Source organism: Cetorhinus maximus, chromosome 23 (assembly GCF_964194155.1).
Source record: "Cetorhinus maximus chromosome 23, sCetMax3.hap1.1, whole genome shotgun sequence".
Taxonomy (NCBI): domain Eukaryota; kingdom Metazoa; phylum Chordata; class Chondrichthyes; order Lamniformes; family Cetorhinidae; genus Cetorhinus; species Cetorhinus maximus.
The window spans coordinates 25,731,049-25,747,514 of record NC_135901.1 but is presented as its reverse complement, the minus strand read 5'-3'; the positions used below and the strand labels follow the sequence as shown (position 1 = coordinate 25,747,514).

General features: G+C 46.9%; 1 protein-coding gene across 3 annotated transcripts; it reads left to right on the top strand.

Annotated features, from left to right (window-relative positions):
* The first annotated feature begins 12,899 nt into the window (after positions 1-12,899).
* On the top strand, positions 12,900-14,950 carry LOC144697015 (uncharacterized). Of its 3 annotated transcripts, none has more exons than XM_078568768.1 (2): positions 12,900-13,090; positions 13,655-14,950. In XM_078568768.1, the coding sequence occupies exon 2, from the start codon at positions 13,769-13,771 to the stop codon at positions 14,813-14,815; it is 1,047 nt and encodes a 348-aa protein (XP_078424894.1). In that variant the 5' UTR covers positions 12,900-13,090; positions 13,655-13,768; the 3' UTR covers positions 14,816-14,950. The 3 variants fall into 3 exon arrangements, with proteins under 3 accessions (XP_078424894.1, XP_078424895.1, XP_078424896.1); XM_078568769.1 differs by having other exon boundaries at positions 12,901-13,073; XM_078568770.1 differs by having other exon boundaries at positions 12,926-12,965.
* The last annotated feature ends 1,516 nt before the right edge of the window (positions 14,951-16,466 follow it).

The following is a 16,466-nucleotide window of genomic DNA, read 5'->3' as shown; positions in this document are numbered from 1 at the left end:
GTAATTCACACTGGTGAACCGGAAGGATTCTAATCATCCAACCAATCAGGGCGCGAGCTTTGTGCCAATGGCTCCACGGAGCTTCCTCTATTGTCTGAATGCTGAGGTTCGACAATGAGTTTGTAAACCCAAGATAAAAGCAAAATACTGCGGATGCTGGAAATCTGAAACATCAGAAGAGTCATACGGACTCGAAACGTTAACTGTATTTCTCTCCGCAGATGCTGTCAGACCTGCTGAGTTTTTCTAGGTATTTTTGTTTTTGAGTTTGGAAACCTGTTCATTGCTGCCCAGCAAAGCTGCTGGTGCTCTGGTGCTGCTCCTCTCTCTCTGAATGCACCCAATTTAATTTTGAAATTATTTGTCTTTGCTTCCACCATTCTCATAGGCAGAATCCCAGATTATGACTAAAACAAAAACAGAAACAGAAATACCTGGAAAAACTCAGCAGGTCTGGCAGCATCGGCGGAGAAGAGTACAGTTGACGTTTTGAGCCCTCATGACCCTTCAACAGAACTAAGTAAAAATAGGAGAGGGGTGAAATATAAGCTGGTTTAAGGCGTTGGTGGGGGGGGGGGGGGGGGGGGTGGAGAAGGGGGGTGGTTGTTGTTGGGACAAGCAAACAGTGATAGGAGGAGATAACCAAAAGATGTCACAGACAAAAGAACAAAGAGATGTTGAAGGTGGTGATATTATCTAAAAGAATGTGCTAATTAAGAGTGGATAGCAGGGCAAGCAAGGTACAGATAGCTCGAGTGGGGGTGGGGTGAAATAAGACTAAAAGGGCATAAAAGGTATAGATAAATGATGGGTGGAATAATTTAAAATAATGGAAATAGGTGGGAAAAGAAAAATCTATATAAATTATTGGAAAAAACAAAGAGGGGGAAGAAACGGAAAGGGGGTTGGGGTGGGGGTGGAGGATAGAGTTCAAGTTCTAAGATTGTTGAACTCAATATTCAGTCCAGAAGGCTGTAAAGTGCCTAGTTGGAAGATGAGGTGCTGTTCCTCCAGTTTGTGTTGAGCTTCACTGGAACAATGCAGCAAGCCAAGGACAGACATGTGGGCAAGAGAGCAGGGTGGAGTGTTAAAATGGCAAGCGACAGGGAGGTCTGGGTGATGCTTGTGGACAGACCAAAGTTGTTCTGCAAAGCGGTCACCCTGTATGCGTTTGGTCTCTCCAATGTAGAGGAAACCGCACTGGGAGCAACGAATGCAGTAGACTAAGTTGAGGGAAGTGCAAGTGAAATGCTGCTTCACTTGAAAGGAGTGTTTGGGCCCTTGGACGGTGAGGAGAGAGGAAGTGAAGGGGCAGGTGTTACATATCTTGCATTCACATGGGGAGGTGCCTTAGGAGGGGGTTGAGGAGTAGGGGGTGATGGAGGAGTGGACCAGGGTGTCACGGAGGGAACGATCCCTACGGAATACCGCCAGGGGGGGTGAAGGGAAGATGTGTTTGGTGGTGGCATCATGCTGGAGTTGGCGGAAGTGGCGGAGGATGATCCTTTGAATGCGGAGGCTGGTGGGGTGATAAGTGAGGACAAGGGGGACCCTATCATGTTTCTGGGAAGGAGGAGAAGGCCATTCTAACCTGTCTCTCTCTGAACTTACTGCACTCCGTTCTCTCAGGTCCAACCCTAACATTGTTATCAAACCCGCTGACAAGGGTGTCGCTGTTGTTGTCTGGCGCACTGACCTCTACCTCGCGGAGGCTGAGCGTCAACTCGCAGACACTTCCTCCTACTTCTCCCTGGACCATGACCCCACCACTGAACATCAAGCCATTGTTTCCAGGACTGTCACTGACCTCATCTCCTCTGGAGATCTTCCTTCCACAGCTTCCAACCTGATAGTCGCCCAACCTCGGACGGCCCGCTTCTACCTCCTACCCAAAATCCACAAACAGGACTGTCCCGGCAGACCGATTGTGTCAGCCTGTTCCTGCCCCACGGAACTCATTTCTCGCTATCTTGACTCCCTTCTCTCTCCCCTTGTCCAGTCCCTTCCCACCTACATCCATGATTCCTCTGACACCCTACATCATATCAACAATTTCCAGTTCCCTGGCCCCAACCGCCTCCTCTTCAACATGGACGTCCAATCCCTCTACACCTTCATCCCCCACCAGGATGATCTGAGGGCTCTCTGCTTCTTCCTCGAACAGAGGCCTGAACAATCCCCATCCACCACTACTCTCCTCCGTCTGGCTGAACTTGTTCTCACACTGAACAATTTCTCATTTAACTCCTCTCACTTCCTCCAAATAAAAGGTGTGGCTATGGGTACCCGCATGGGCCCCAGCTATGCCTGTCTCTTTATGGGGTATGTGGAGCATTCCTTGTTCCAGTCCTACTCCGGCCCCCTCCCACAACTCTTTCTCCGGTACATCGATGATTACTTCGGTGCTGCTTCATGCTCTCGTCGGGACTTGGAAAAATTTATTAATTTTGCCTCCAATCTCCACCCCTCCATCATTTTCACATGGTCCATCTCTGACACTTCCCTTCCTTGACCTCTCTGTCTCAATTTCTGGTGATAGACTGTCCACCAATATCCATTACAAGCCTACCGACTCCCACAGCTACCTAGACTACAGCGCCTCACGCCCCGCTTCCTGTAAGGACTCCATCCCATTCTCTCAGTTCCTTCGCCTCCGTCGCATCTGTTCTGATGATGATACCTTCAAAAACAGTTCCTCTGACTTGTCCTCCTTCTTCCTTAACTGAGGTTTCCCACCCACGGTAGTTGACAGGACCCTCAACCGTGTCCGGCCCATCTCCCGCGCATCCACCCTCACGCCTTCTCCTCCCTCCCAGAAACATGATAGGGTCCCCCTTGTCCTCACTTATCACCCCACCAGCCTCCGCATTCAAAGGATCATCCTCCGCCATTTCCGCCAACTCCAGCATGATTCCACCACCAAACACATCTTCCTTTCACCCCCCCCGGCGGCATTGCGTAGGGATCGTTCCCTCCGTGACACCCTGGTCCACTCCTCCATCACCCCCTACTCCTCAACCCCCTCCTACGGCACCTCCCCATGTGAATGCAAGATATGTAACACCTGCCCCTTCACTTCCTCTCTCCTCACCGTCCAAGGTCCCAAACACTCCTTTCAAGTGAAGCAGCATTTCACTTACACTTCCCTCAACTTAGTCTACTGCATTCGTTGCTCCCAGTGCGGTTTCCTCTACATTGGAGAGACCAAACGCATACAGGGTGACCGCTTTGCAGAACAACTTTGATCTGTCCGCAAGCATCACCCAGACCTCCCTGTCGCTTGCCATTTTAACACTCCATTCTGCTCTCTTGCCCACATGTCTGTCCTTGGCTTGCTGCATTGTTCCAGTGAAGCTCAACACAAACTGGAGGAACAGCACCTCATCTTCCAACTAGGCACTTTACAGCCTTCTGGACTGAATATTGAGTTCAACAATTTTAGATCTTGAACTCTATCCTCCACCCCCACCCCCTTTCCGTTTCTTCCCCCTCCTTTTTGTTTTTTCCAATAATTTATATAGATTTTTCTTTTCCCACCTATTTCCATTATTTTAAATGTATTCCACCCATCGTTTATCTATACCTTTTATGCCCTTTTAGTCTTATTTCACCCCACCCCGACTAGAGCTATCTGTACCTTGCTTGCCCTGCTATCCACTCTTAATTAGCACATTCTTTTAGATAATATCACCACCTTCAACATCTCTTTGTTCTTTTGTCTGTGTCATCTTTTGGTTATCTCCTCCTATCACTGCTTGCTTGTCCCAACAACCACCACCCCCCCCTTCTCCACCCCACTCCCTTAAACCAGCTTATATTTCACCCCTCTCTTATTTTTACTTAGTTCTGTTGAAGGGTCATGAGGACTCGAAACATCAACTGTACTCTTCTCCGCCGATGCTGCCAGACCTGCTGAGTTTTTCCAGGTATTTCTGTTTCTGGTTTTGTTTTGGATTTCCAGCATCCGCAGTTTTTTGTTTTTAACCCAGATTATGGCTGCTCGCTGTCACAGTATTACAGTATCTTTACAGTGCAGAAAGAGACCATTCACCCTATCAAGTCGACACTGGCTCTCTGAAAGACCATTCCATGTAGCCCCATTCCCCTGCCTTATCCCTGTAACGTTGCACATTCTCAGCCTTGAATATACTTAACAACCCAGCCTCTACAGCCCTCTGCGGTAAAGAATTCCACAGACTACCCTCTAAGAGAAGAAATTCCTCCTCATCTCTGTCCTAAATGGGTGACCCCTTACTTTGAGGTTATGCCCTCTGATCCTAGACTCTCCCACAAAGGGAAACAGCCTCTCAGCATCTACCCTGTCAAGCCCCTTAAGTATCTTATATGCTTCAATAAGGTTGCCTCCCATTCTTCCAAACTGCAATAAGTATAGGCCCAAGCTACTCAACGTCCCCTCATAAGAAAATTCATCCATATCTGGGATTAACCTGCTGCTGCTGCTTCAGGAGAATTGGGAGAGTAAATATTCAGTACAGCAAAGTGAGAATGGAGAGTTTGTGTTTGGGTCGACTTTTAGGGAATGAGAGAGGAAAGAATTTTCCTTAGAAACTAGAATTGTTTGTTCTGAATTTCTATCTGGTATTGACAATGCTGACTTTTGTAAACTCCTTTTACAGGCTATTAGAAGGGGAGGATTTGCAGATAGAAATCTCAATCCAAATGTCATATGAAGATCTGACAGAGTCGCTTGATTGATTCGGACCTGAATATCATCGACGTTGAATCTAGAAGGAGAAATATTTGCCTGTTCTGTCTGCTTCAAAAGGTTTTAAATATTAGTGTGACTGGGAAAGCACTGAGACACACACACTGGCGTGTTCCAGTGCACTGATTGTGGAAAGAACTTTAACGAGTTATGCAGTTGAAAGAAAATCACACAATTCACAGCGTGGAGAGACTGCACCCGTGTTCTGTGTGGGGGCAAGGCTTCAGCTGAGTGTGGAACCCGGAGAGACACAAGGACACCCGCACCATGGAGAAACCGTGGAAATGTGGGAAGGGATTCAGATCCCCTTCAGACTTGGAAGCTCATCGACGCAGTTACACTGGGGAGAGTCCGTTCACCTACTCTGAGTGTGGCAGAGGATTCAGATCCTCATCTAAACTGGAGATTTATCAATGCAGTCACACTGGGGAGAGACCATTCACCTGCTCTGAGTGTGGGAGGGAATTTATTCATTCATCCCACTTACAGACACACCAGTGATTTCACACCAGGGAATGGCTATTCATATTCTCTGAGTGTGGGAAGGGGTTCAGTCATTCATCCGCCCTGCTTATGCACTAGCGAGTTCACACTGGGGAGAGACCACTCACCTGCTCTGATTGTGGGAAGGGATTCAGTGATTCATCGAGCCTGTGACTGCACCAGTGAGTTCACACTGGGCAGAGGCCGTTTCAGCTGCTCTGATTGTGGGAAGGGATTCAGTGATTCATCTCACCTGCAAACACACCAGCGAGTTCACATTGGGGAGAGACCACTCACTTGCACCAAGTGGGGGAAACAATTCACTCAGACATCCAGCCTGCTGACACACCATGTCACTCACAACAATGAGAGACCCTTTAAATGTTTTGACTGTGGGAGTGGGTTCAAAAGTGCTGCAAGTCTGATGGTGCACCAGCGCATTCACACTGGAGAGAGGCCATTCACCTGCTCTGTGTGTGGGAAGAGATTCACTCAGTCATTGCACCTGCTGAGGCACCAGGGAGTTCACAAGTGATTACAGGGGTTGGATTCTGCTGTTATTGCTGCTGTTAATCACATCCTGGACTGAACCATGTTCATTCTGACAGTTGGTGAAGTGGGAGGGTCAGAGGGTTTCTTTCTGCTGGACTGGCCGGTCTCACAACTTTGCTTCCAGTGGCTGATACATTTGAGCCTGGGAGTGCACATTTCCACTGAAATGATCCACATAAGCTGATGAAGTACATTTATTTTATCCTGGGTCATAATTAGTGTTTTTCCTACCATTATAGGCAGATCTAAAATAAATACATTTGTCTCTGTTCCATTGAGTCAACAGCACAGCCAGGCTGTCGGCTCAATTGGTCTGTGTCAGTAGTTATGCCCCACATGAGCCTCCACCCACCCTCTTCATCTCCCCCATAAGCATATCCTTCGATTCCTTTCTCCCTCATATATGTATCTGGCTTCCCCATAAATGTATTCATGCTGTTCACCTCAACCACTCGCTGTGGTAATGATTTCCACATTCTCACCACTTGCTGGGTAAAGAGGTTTCTCATGAAATCTTTATTGGATTTTTGAACCCCTTCATAATCTTAAAGACTCGTGGCCTGAGTTTGATTCCCGGCCAGGGAAACACTCTTTCTTGGCGCTGTAAAGACTGTCACCATTAACAGGAATTCCTTATGAAATGAAACCACTTCTGGCTGTCCTTGTGGGGTGAGAAACAGAGTGAATCTTTCAGCTGGGTGATTCTTCATCAGAGCTGGAAAAGTCAGAGATGCAGCAGGTGGAAAACAAGTGTGGAGGTGGAGGGAGGGAGTGAGAGGACAAAAGGGAAGGGCTGTGATAGGTTCCAAGACATGAGAAATAAACTGAATGAAGAGATGATGGCGCAGTCTAACTGTGGGTGGAAATGGGGCAGATTTTAATTCGCTTAAACTGTTTAAACAGGCACAAATATCACTCCTGATCAACCAATCACAACTGCTCTTTCAAAGCAGCACGCTGGGCCGAATGGCCTCTTTCTGTGCTTTAACTTTCTAGGCTATGGGCCAAGTGCTGGTAAGTGGGATTAGGTAGGTAGGTCAGGTGTTTCTCACGTGTTGGTGCACACTCGATGGGCCAAAGGGTCTCTTCTGAACTGAGAGATCCTGTGATTCTGTGAATTGTTTCATTTCCATCCCCACTTCTGCCACTTTCACAGTCATTTGATCTTCTTACAGCCCATCACAGAAAGATACACCTTCTTCAACTCCTGTGACATCAACGCACTGAGCAAATTCTTGTCATTTCACATGAGATTTGGAATCAGATCGGGAAGGTTCTTATTCCATTTAACTGATCAGTAATTCTTACAGGCATTTGGAATAATAAGAAGCACAGTCAGTCGGATTGAAACCTGCCACAAGGTGACCCCAATGGATTTCAAAACCATCACCTTAACCACTCAGCCATGAGTACAGCACATGCTTGGCCCCTTATGTTGTTCATATAAAATCATAGAATGATTGTAGAGAAACCGGGGAATTCAGCCCATCCCATTCCTGCCATTTCCATCATCTTTTCCCTGCCATCGGAAAATTTAAAAGTAGAACAATCTATCCATCTCCACTCTGAATACTGGACATGAGGAGTGGTGGCGTAGTGGCATTGTCCCTGGACTAGTAATCCAGAGACCCAGGGAAATGCCCAGGGACCCTGGTTTGAATCTGAATTCAATAAATATCTGAAATTAAAAGTCTAATGATGACCATGAAACTATTGTTGATTATCATAAAAACCCATCTGGTTCACTAATGTCCGGAAGGAAATCTGCAGCCCTTACCGGGTCTGGTCTACATGTGACTCCAGAACCAATGTGGTTGACTCTTAAATGCCCTCGGAAATGGCCACTCAGTTGCATCAAAGCACTAAAAAGTCTAAAAGGAGTGAAACCGGATGGACCACCCAGCATCGACCTAGGCATGGGAAATGACAATGGCAAACTCAGGCCTGTCGACCTCCTTATTAATAGATTGGAGCTAGTGCCATAATTGGGAGAGCTGACTCACAGACTAGTGCAGCAACAGCCTGACATAATCATACTCATGGAATCGTACCTTACAGATAATGTCTCAGACACCACCGTCACCATCCCTGGGTATGTGGTCCCACCGGCAGGACAGACCCAGCAGAGGTGGCGGCACCATTGTATACAGTCAGGAGGAAGGAGCCCTGGGAGTCCAAAACCCATGGCATCAGGTCAAACATGGGCAAGGAAACCTCCTGCTGATTACCAGATACTGGCCCACCAACCCCACCACCTCCCCATCCGCCGGCCCGCACCCACCCACCCCTGCCATCAGCTGATGAATGAGTGCTCCTCCATGTTGAACACCACTTGAAGGAAGCACTGAAGGTGACAAGGGCACAGAATGTACTCTGGGTGGGGGACTTCAATGTCCATCACTAAGAGTGGCTTGGAAGTGCCACTACTGACCGAGCTGGACAAGTCTTCAAGGACATAGCTACTCGACTGGGTCTGTGACAGGTGGTGAGGGAACCAACAAGAGAGATAAAATATAATTGACCTCATCCTCATCGATCTGCCTGTCGCAGATGCATCTGTCCATGACAGAATGGGTAGGAGTGATCACCGCACAGTCATTGTGCAGACAAAGTCCCACCTTCGCATTGAGGATACCCCCCATTGTGGTGTGTGGCACTATCACCGTGCTAAGTGGGATAGATTTTGAACAGATCTAGCAACTGAAGACTGGGCATCCATGAGGCGCTGTGGGCCATCAGCAGCAGCAGAGTTGAACTCAACCACAATCTGTAACCTCATGGCCTGGCACATCCCCCACTCTACCATACCATCAACCCAAGGCATCAACCCTGGTTCAATGAAGAGTGCAGGAACAGCACCAGCCATATCTAAAAATGAGGTGTCAACCTGGTGAAGCTATAATACAGGACTACTTGCGTGCAAAACAGCATAAGCAGCAAGTGATTGACAGGGCTAAGTGATCCCACAGCCAATGGATCAGATCTAAGCTCTGCAGTCCTGCCAAATCCAGTTGTGGATGGTGGTGGACAATTAAACAGCTCACTGGAAAAGGATCCACAAATTTCCCCATCCTCAATGATGAGGGAGCTCAGTGTAAAAGATAAGGCTGAAGCATTTGCAACAATCTTCAGCCAGAAGTGTTGAGTGGGTGATCTATCTCAGCCTCCTCTGGAGGTGCCCAGCATCACAGATGCTAGCCTTCAGCAAATTTGATTCACTCCACGTGATATCAAGAAATGGTTGAAGCCACTGGATACTGCAAAGGCTATGGGCCGTGACAATATTCTGGCAATAGTTCTGATGACTTGTGCCCCAGAACTTGCTGTGCCCCAAGACAAGCTGTTCCAGAACAGCTATACCACTGGCCTCTACCCGGAAAAGTGGAAAATTGCCCAGGTATATCCTGTAGACAAAAAGCAGGTCAAATCCAACATGGCCCCATCAGTCTACGTTTGATCATTGGTAAAGTGATGGAAGGAGTCATCAAAAGAACTATCAAGCGGCACTTGCTTAGCAATAACCTGTTCACTGACGGTCAGGTTGTGTTCCGCCAGGGTCACTGAGCTCCTGACCTCATTACAGCCTTAGTCCAAACATGGACAAAAGAGCTGAACTCCAGAGGTGAGGTGAGAATGACTGCCCTTGACATCCAGGCCACATTTGACAGAACATGGCATCAATGAGCCCTAGCAAAACTGAAGTCAAAGGGAATCAGGGGGAAAACTCTTGGCTGGATGGGGTCAAACCTAACACAAAGGAAGATAGTTGTGATTCTTGTAAGTCAGTCATCTCAGTTCCAAGACATCACTGCAGGAGTTCCTCAGGGTAATGTCGTCAGCCCAAACATCTTCAGCTGCTTCATCAATGACCTTCCTTCCATCATAAGATGAGAAGTGGGGATGTTCGCTGATGATTGCACAATGTTCAGCACCATTCATGACTCCTCAGATACTGAAGCAGTCCATGTCCAAATGCAGCAAGACCTTGACAATAACTAGGCTTGGGCTGATAAGTGGTAAGTAACATTTGCACCACACAAGTGCCAAGTAATGACCATCTGCAACAAGAGAGAATCCAACCATCATCCCTTGACGTTCAGTGGAATTACCATCACTGAATCCCCCACTATCAATATCCTGGGGGTTACCATCGACCAGAAACTGAACTGGACTAGCCATATTAATCCTATGGCTATAACAGGAGGTCAGAGGCTAGGAGCCCTTCGACAGTAACTCACCTCCTGACTCCCCAAAAGCTTCTCCACTATCTACAAGGCACAAGTCAGGAATGTGATGGAATACTCCCCACTTGCCTGGATGAGTGCAGATCCCACAACACTCAAGAAGCTTGACACCATCCAAGAGCAAGCAGCTGCTCGATTGAAGCCCCATCCATGAACATTCACTCCCTCCACCATCGAGGCACAATAGCAGCAGCGTGTGCCATCTGTAAGATGTACTGCAGGAACTCACCAAGCCTCCTTCGACAGCACCTTCAAAACCCACGACTGCAAGCATCTAGAAGGGCAAGGGCAGAAGATAGATGGGAACACCACCACCTGGAATTTCCGCTCCAAGTCAGTCACCATCCTGACATGAAAATATATCACCGTTCCTTCCCTGTCGCTGGGTCAAAATCCTGGAGCTCCCTTCCAAACAGCACTGTGGATGTACCTACACCCCAGGACTGCAACAGTTCAAGAAGGCAGCTCACCACTACCTTCTCAAGATCAATTAGGGATGAGCAATAAAAGCTGGTCTATCCAGCGAAGTCCATATCCCATGAATGAATAATAAAGAAGCAACTGAGCATCCACGGGCATCTGTGACAGAGAATTCCAAAGATTCACAACACTTTGAGGAAAGAAATGTCTCCTCACCTCTCTCCTAAATGACTGACACATTATCTGGAGAATTTGAGCCCCGTTCTGGATGCTCCAACCAGGGAGAAAACAGCCTCTGAACATGAACACTGTCAAACTGTGTCAGAATGTAAGTCTTTTCAATGATCTACCTCTCATTATTCTAAACTCCAGAGAAAACAGACTCATTTCGCTTAATCTCTCCTCCAATGACAACCGCCTCATCTCAGGAATCAGTCCAGTGAAACTTGGTTGTGCTCAGATAGCGAGTGAAAAGAGGGAACAAAGAGCGAAAGAGGAAAAAGAGAGAGACAGAGAGACTGTGTGTGTGAAAGAGACAGATGCAGAAATACAGAGACAAAGGGAGAAAGATTGTGATAGAGAGTGGGGTAGACACTGAAAGTTACAGATACACTTCAATATTCCATTGGATTGTTAGATTGACAGAAAGAAAGAAAGAAAAAAAACACTTACATTTACACAGAGCCAGTAGAGAGTCAGGGAAAAGAGAGGAGGAAAGAACCAGTGGTTTTGTGATAGGATTGTTAAATGAAGCGATTAAGTGATAAAGTGGATGATTCTGCAAGGAAAAATGGGTGATAATGAGACAAATAAATAAACTAATGGGACAAGAGAGGAACAAAATACAGGTCTAGGTATTTGTAACAGAAGAACCATTATCAACACCTACTGTCTGAAAAATAGGAGTGGCGGTTCTGATCTGAAATTGTTGAAATGAGTGTTGAAGTTGTAAAGTGCCTGATCGACAGATGAGATTCTGTTCTCTGAGCTTCCATTGAACTTCATTGGAACGGTGCAGGGGATCAAGGACAGAGGGGTCAGACCAGGAGCGGGATGGAGAATTAAAATGACAAATGACTGGATGCTCAAAATCACGCTTGCAGACTGAATGGTGATGTTCCACAAAGCAGAGAGCCAAACCTGGATTTAGTCCCCTCTATGTAGAGGTTACATCGTGAGCAGCAATTTCACAATACTAAATTGCAAGAAGTGTATCCCGTGTCATCTGGAAAGTGCATTTGGAGCCCTGGAACTTGGTAAGGGAGGAAGGAGGAAGGGTGCTGCACCTACTGTGATTGTAGGAAATTTACTAGAATGATGCCAGAACTGGCAGGTTATTCCTACCAAGAAAGATTTAACGGGCTGAAAATGTTTTCCCTGGGAAAGAGAGTGAAGAATGACCTAATTGAGGCCTTTCAGATTACGAAAGGGTTTGACAGGCTAAACAAATGGAAGATGGTTCCATCTGTGGATAGACAAGAATGCATATAAGTTAGTCACCAATAAATCTAATGTGCAGTTTAGGAGCAATTCCTTTAACCAGGGATAAAAACAGAAAATGCCAGAACAAAGTATTCAGCACATCTGGCAGCATCTGTGGATTGTGAAATAGAGTTAATGTTTTGGGTCTGTATACTGATGCTCTGCAGTTCCGATGAAAGGTCATATACCTGAAATGTAAACTGTGTTTCTCTCTCCACGGACACTATCAGATTTACTGACTACTTCCAGCATTTTCTGTTTTTATTTCAGATGTGCAGCATCTGCTGTATTTTGCTTTAGGAGACTGCTGAGAATGTGGAATTCATCACCTGAAGGGTTTGAAAGCCCCGTCTGAGCTGGAAATTGATGGGTAAACCCCACCAGGAAAAGAATGTTAACCAGCTGAAAGTGGAAATGGATTCACTCGGTCATCACATTTACTGACATAACAGCACAGTCACACCAGAGAGAGATCATTCGGATACTTCACATGTGAGAAGGGATTTACTCCAATTCCCTATTTGTTAATATTCCAGCTTTAAAAGTTCAAAGGATTTCATCCACAATCGGTGCACTCTTACTGACAAGACAAAGTTTAAATATTCTGTATATGGGGGTTTTTAAAAAAATCACTTGTTCATCCCACCTGCTGAGACTCCAATGAGTTCATGTCTAACTGTAGGGGTTTGTTCTGCTGTTAATTACACCCAGGATAGCACTACGCTGCCGGTATAATTTGCTTGACGTGTCAATTGGTTTAATAATGTTATATCTTAACCCTATGGCTGCGATCGTCATCGGACCATAAAACACAATTTTCTAGTCAACAACATCGCTTTTCAATGGCGGGACTCTTACCCAGCATTCATGGCGGCAGAGAATGTGCCCTATCCTCACAACAGGAGCAGTTTGCGCAAGCGCAAGTGGCTGGTTGTGAATGGAGTCTGCGCGCAGTGCGTGTTCGGACAGGCTCATGCGCAGTGCGTGTTCGGACAGGCCCATGCGCAGTGTGGGTGCTGGAGCTGCAGGGAGGCGGAAATGAGGCCGAGTGTCGGAGGGTAATGGAAGCGGTGGAGAGGGTGGAGAGGCTTCAGAAACACCCGGCGGAGGAGGCCTCAAACCCAGAATAAGAAACTACCGGTCTCGCGGTTGCACCGACCTGGGTGGTAATTGTTGCCTCTCTGTAAGTGGGAATGGTGGCTGGTGGTGATAACCGTGGATCAGTGACCCAGAGAAGCAGCCTAATGCTCGGGACAGGGGTTCAAATCCCACCGTGGCAGTTAGTGGAATTTTAAAATTAATTAATGGGATTTATTCAATGATTAAAAGGGGGAAATCTGGAATGTAAGGTCAGTAATAGTGACCATGGCAGCGATTATCAATTGTTACAAAAACCCCAGTGGTTCTCTGATTGGAATTTGTCCTCTTTACCTGGTCTCCATGTGATTTCAGACCCACAGCAATGTGTTGCCCTCAGTTCAAGGGCAATTCGGGATAGGCAATCAGTGACAATCACATCCGAGGGAAAAAATAAAGAAAAACACTTCAGACCGTGGTAAATGGCAGCCACCTTTATAGGGGGAGATGTGCAGCATCCCTGTACCTGGCAACAGGAGAAGATGTTGTGAATTTCTATCCTGGACTGACAGGGATAGATTTTGGAAACCTCTTTTAAAAGGGGAGGATTTACACACGGCGACCTGAAACCAAGAGAAATGTTTGTCTCTTTTGACTTTTTCTTTTACAGGATATTAGAAGAGCAGGAGATGGAATTGGAGTGGAGGCAGAAAACTCAAACCAAGCATCATACCAGGATCTGACACCAAATTCACCGTAACCTGAATATCATTGGATTTTGAATATGGAAGCAAAAAGCACCATTCACAGTGGACAGAAACCGTACATGTGTTCTGTGTGTGGACGAGGATTCAGCCAATCATCTGGCCTGTTGAAACACAAATGTAGTCTCACTGGGGATAAACCGTGGAAATGTGGGGACGGTGGGAAGGGATTCAGATTCCGGTCTGAGCTGGAAACTCATCAGCGCAATCACACTGGAGAGAGGCCTTTCATCTGCTCTGAGTGTGGGAAGGGATTCACTACTTCAGCCATCCTGCTGACACACCAGCGAGTTCACACTGGGGAGAGACCATTCACCTGCTCCAAGTGTGGGAAGGGATTCACTTGTTCATCCCACCTGCTGAAACACCAGTGGGTTCATACTGGGGAGAGGCCATTCACCTGCCATGAGTGTGGGAAGGGATTCACTACCTCATCCATCCTGCTGATACACCAGCGAGTTCACACTGGAGAGAGACCGTTCATCTGCTCCGAGTGTGGAAAGGGGTTCCCTACCTCATCCACCCTGCTGAAACACCAGCGAGTTCACACTGGGGAGAGACCGTTCACCTGTACTGAGTGTGGAAAGGGATTCACTGATTCATCCGACTTGCTGAAACACCAGCGAATTCACAATGAGGAGAGGCCATTCACCTGCTCTGAGTGTGGGAAGGGATTCACTCAATCATCCACCCTGCTGAAACACCAGCGAGGTCACACCGGGGAGAGGCCGTTCACCTGCTCTGAGTGTGGGAAGGGATTCACTCAGTCATTCATTCTGCTAAAACACCAGCGAGTTCACACTGGGGAGAGGCCATTCACCTGCTCCAGTTGTGGGAAGAGATTTACTGATTCATCGACCTTGCTGAGACACCAGAGAGTTCACACTGGGGAGAGGCCATTCACTTGCTCCATGTGTGGGAAGGAATTCACTCAGTCATCCAGCCTGGTAAAACACCAGCGGGTTCACACTGGGGAGAGGCCGTTCATTTGCTCCAAGTGTGGGAAGGGATTTACTCAGTCGTCTCACCTGCTGAAACATCAACAAGTTCACAAGTGGCTGCAGTGATTGGATTTTGCAGTCAATCACGGCCAGGACTGAACTATATTCATTGGTGTCTGTTTCTGCTGATGTTAATAAACCCCAGCCCAGTTCAAGGTTAATCTTGTGGATAATAGTTAAATAAATTAGCTTTGTGTTAAACACACAGTATATTGACTCTTTTTCATATCTCTAACAGAGGTTAGTTCCTTTTGAAGGGCTCTCCCTCTCCCCTGTCTCCTCCATTCTCGCCCCCAACAAGTGAGGAGCTCATGAAGCCTCTTTGTCACCAACATTGAGACAATCTGATGAGCTGCTTCTGCGACTTTCCTCTCTTCCACTGGCTCCCCGGGCCAAACTGTCTGTAAAGCTTCCCCTTGTCTGAGCCCTGAACTCACATCTTTCTCCATCCAGCCTTCACACACACCAGTGAGTTCATACTGGAGAGAGAGGGTTTAAATGTTTAGACTGTGACAAGGGCTTTAAAAACCCACATTCACTGATGCAGCACCAGTGCATTCACTCTGGTTCCACTCCATTCATCTGCTCTCAGTGTGGGAAGAGGTTGAGGTGATTGTCCATCCTGCAGCAAGTGAGTTCACAGCAGGGAGAGGTCATTCACCTGTTCCAAGTGTGGGAAGGGATTCACTAATTCATTCAGCCTGTTGACACCAGTGAGTTCACAATGATGGAAGATTTTTAAAATCTCTTGATTAAAGGAAGTGTTTTTAAAAGTTCTGTGGAGCTGACGTGCCATCAACGTGTTCACACTGATGAGATCATTCAAGAGCTCCCACTGTGGGACTAGGCTCAGGTGATCATGTGAGCTCAGTGTCCACCAGTGCACTCTCACTGGGGAGAGACCATTCGCCTGTTCTGTGTGTGGGAAGAGATTCAGTCAGTCATCCCACCTCACTACACATCAATATGCCCACATAGAAAAGAAACCCTTCCAATGTTTTAATGGGTCTGCTGATACACAAACACATACATATTGGTGTGAGGATGGTCATCTGCTCCTCCAGTGTGAAGAGATTCACTAATTCATTTCACTTACTGACACACCAATGAGTTCACAAGTGTCTGCAGGTATTGGATTCTGCTGCTATTGCTGCTGTTAATCACATCCAGGACTGAATCATGTTCATTCTGATTTTGGGGGTTTGTTTCTGCTGATTTAAATAATCCCTGTAATTTTGTTTTCATTCTGAAATGGGATGTGGGCGTTGCTGGCTTGGCCAGCCTTTATTGCCCTTGAGAAGGTAGTGGTGAGCCACCATCTTGAACCGCTGCAGTCCATGTGGTGTTGGTACACCCACAGTGCTGTTAGGAAGGGTTTGAGTTTAATATTTCTGATACATATAAAATAAACACATTGCTGTAGATTTAGGCACTTCCGACCTGACTTTAACATCAGCTGGCTGCAGCCCAGAAAGGACAATCTGGGAGAGGACCAAGATTAGGGGAGCAGGAACAGAACTTCAGCCTGGACACTGTCCTTCAGGATCACACTGAGAGGCACAAACGGCACTTTGGTCTTTTTCATCTCTCTTCACTGACAGCAAACTCCCCATGGTTCAGAGCTCCTAGACACGGAACAGAAGGCTCCTTTACAAATGTGTTTAGAGTCAGGAAGAACAACTGTGAATGCTGGAAACGTGCTGTCAAATCAGAGATT

Bases quoted from the DNA above. Each gene is read 5' to 3' on its own strand.
- LOC144697015 (XM_078568768.1), top strand. From the start codon at position 13,769: ATGGAAGCAAAAAGCACCATTCACAGTGGACAGAAACCGTACATGTGT.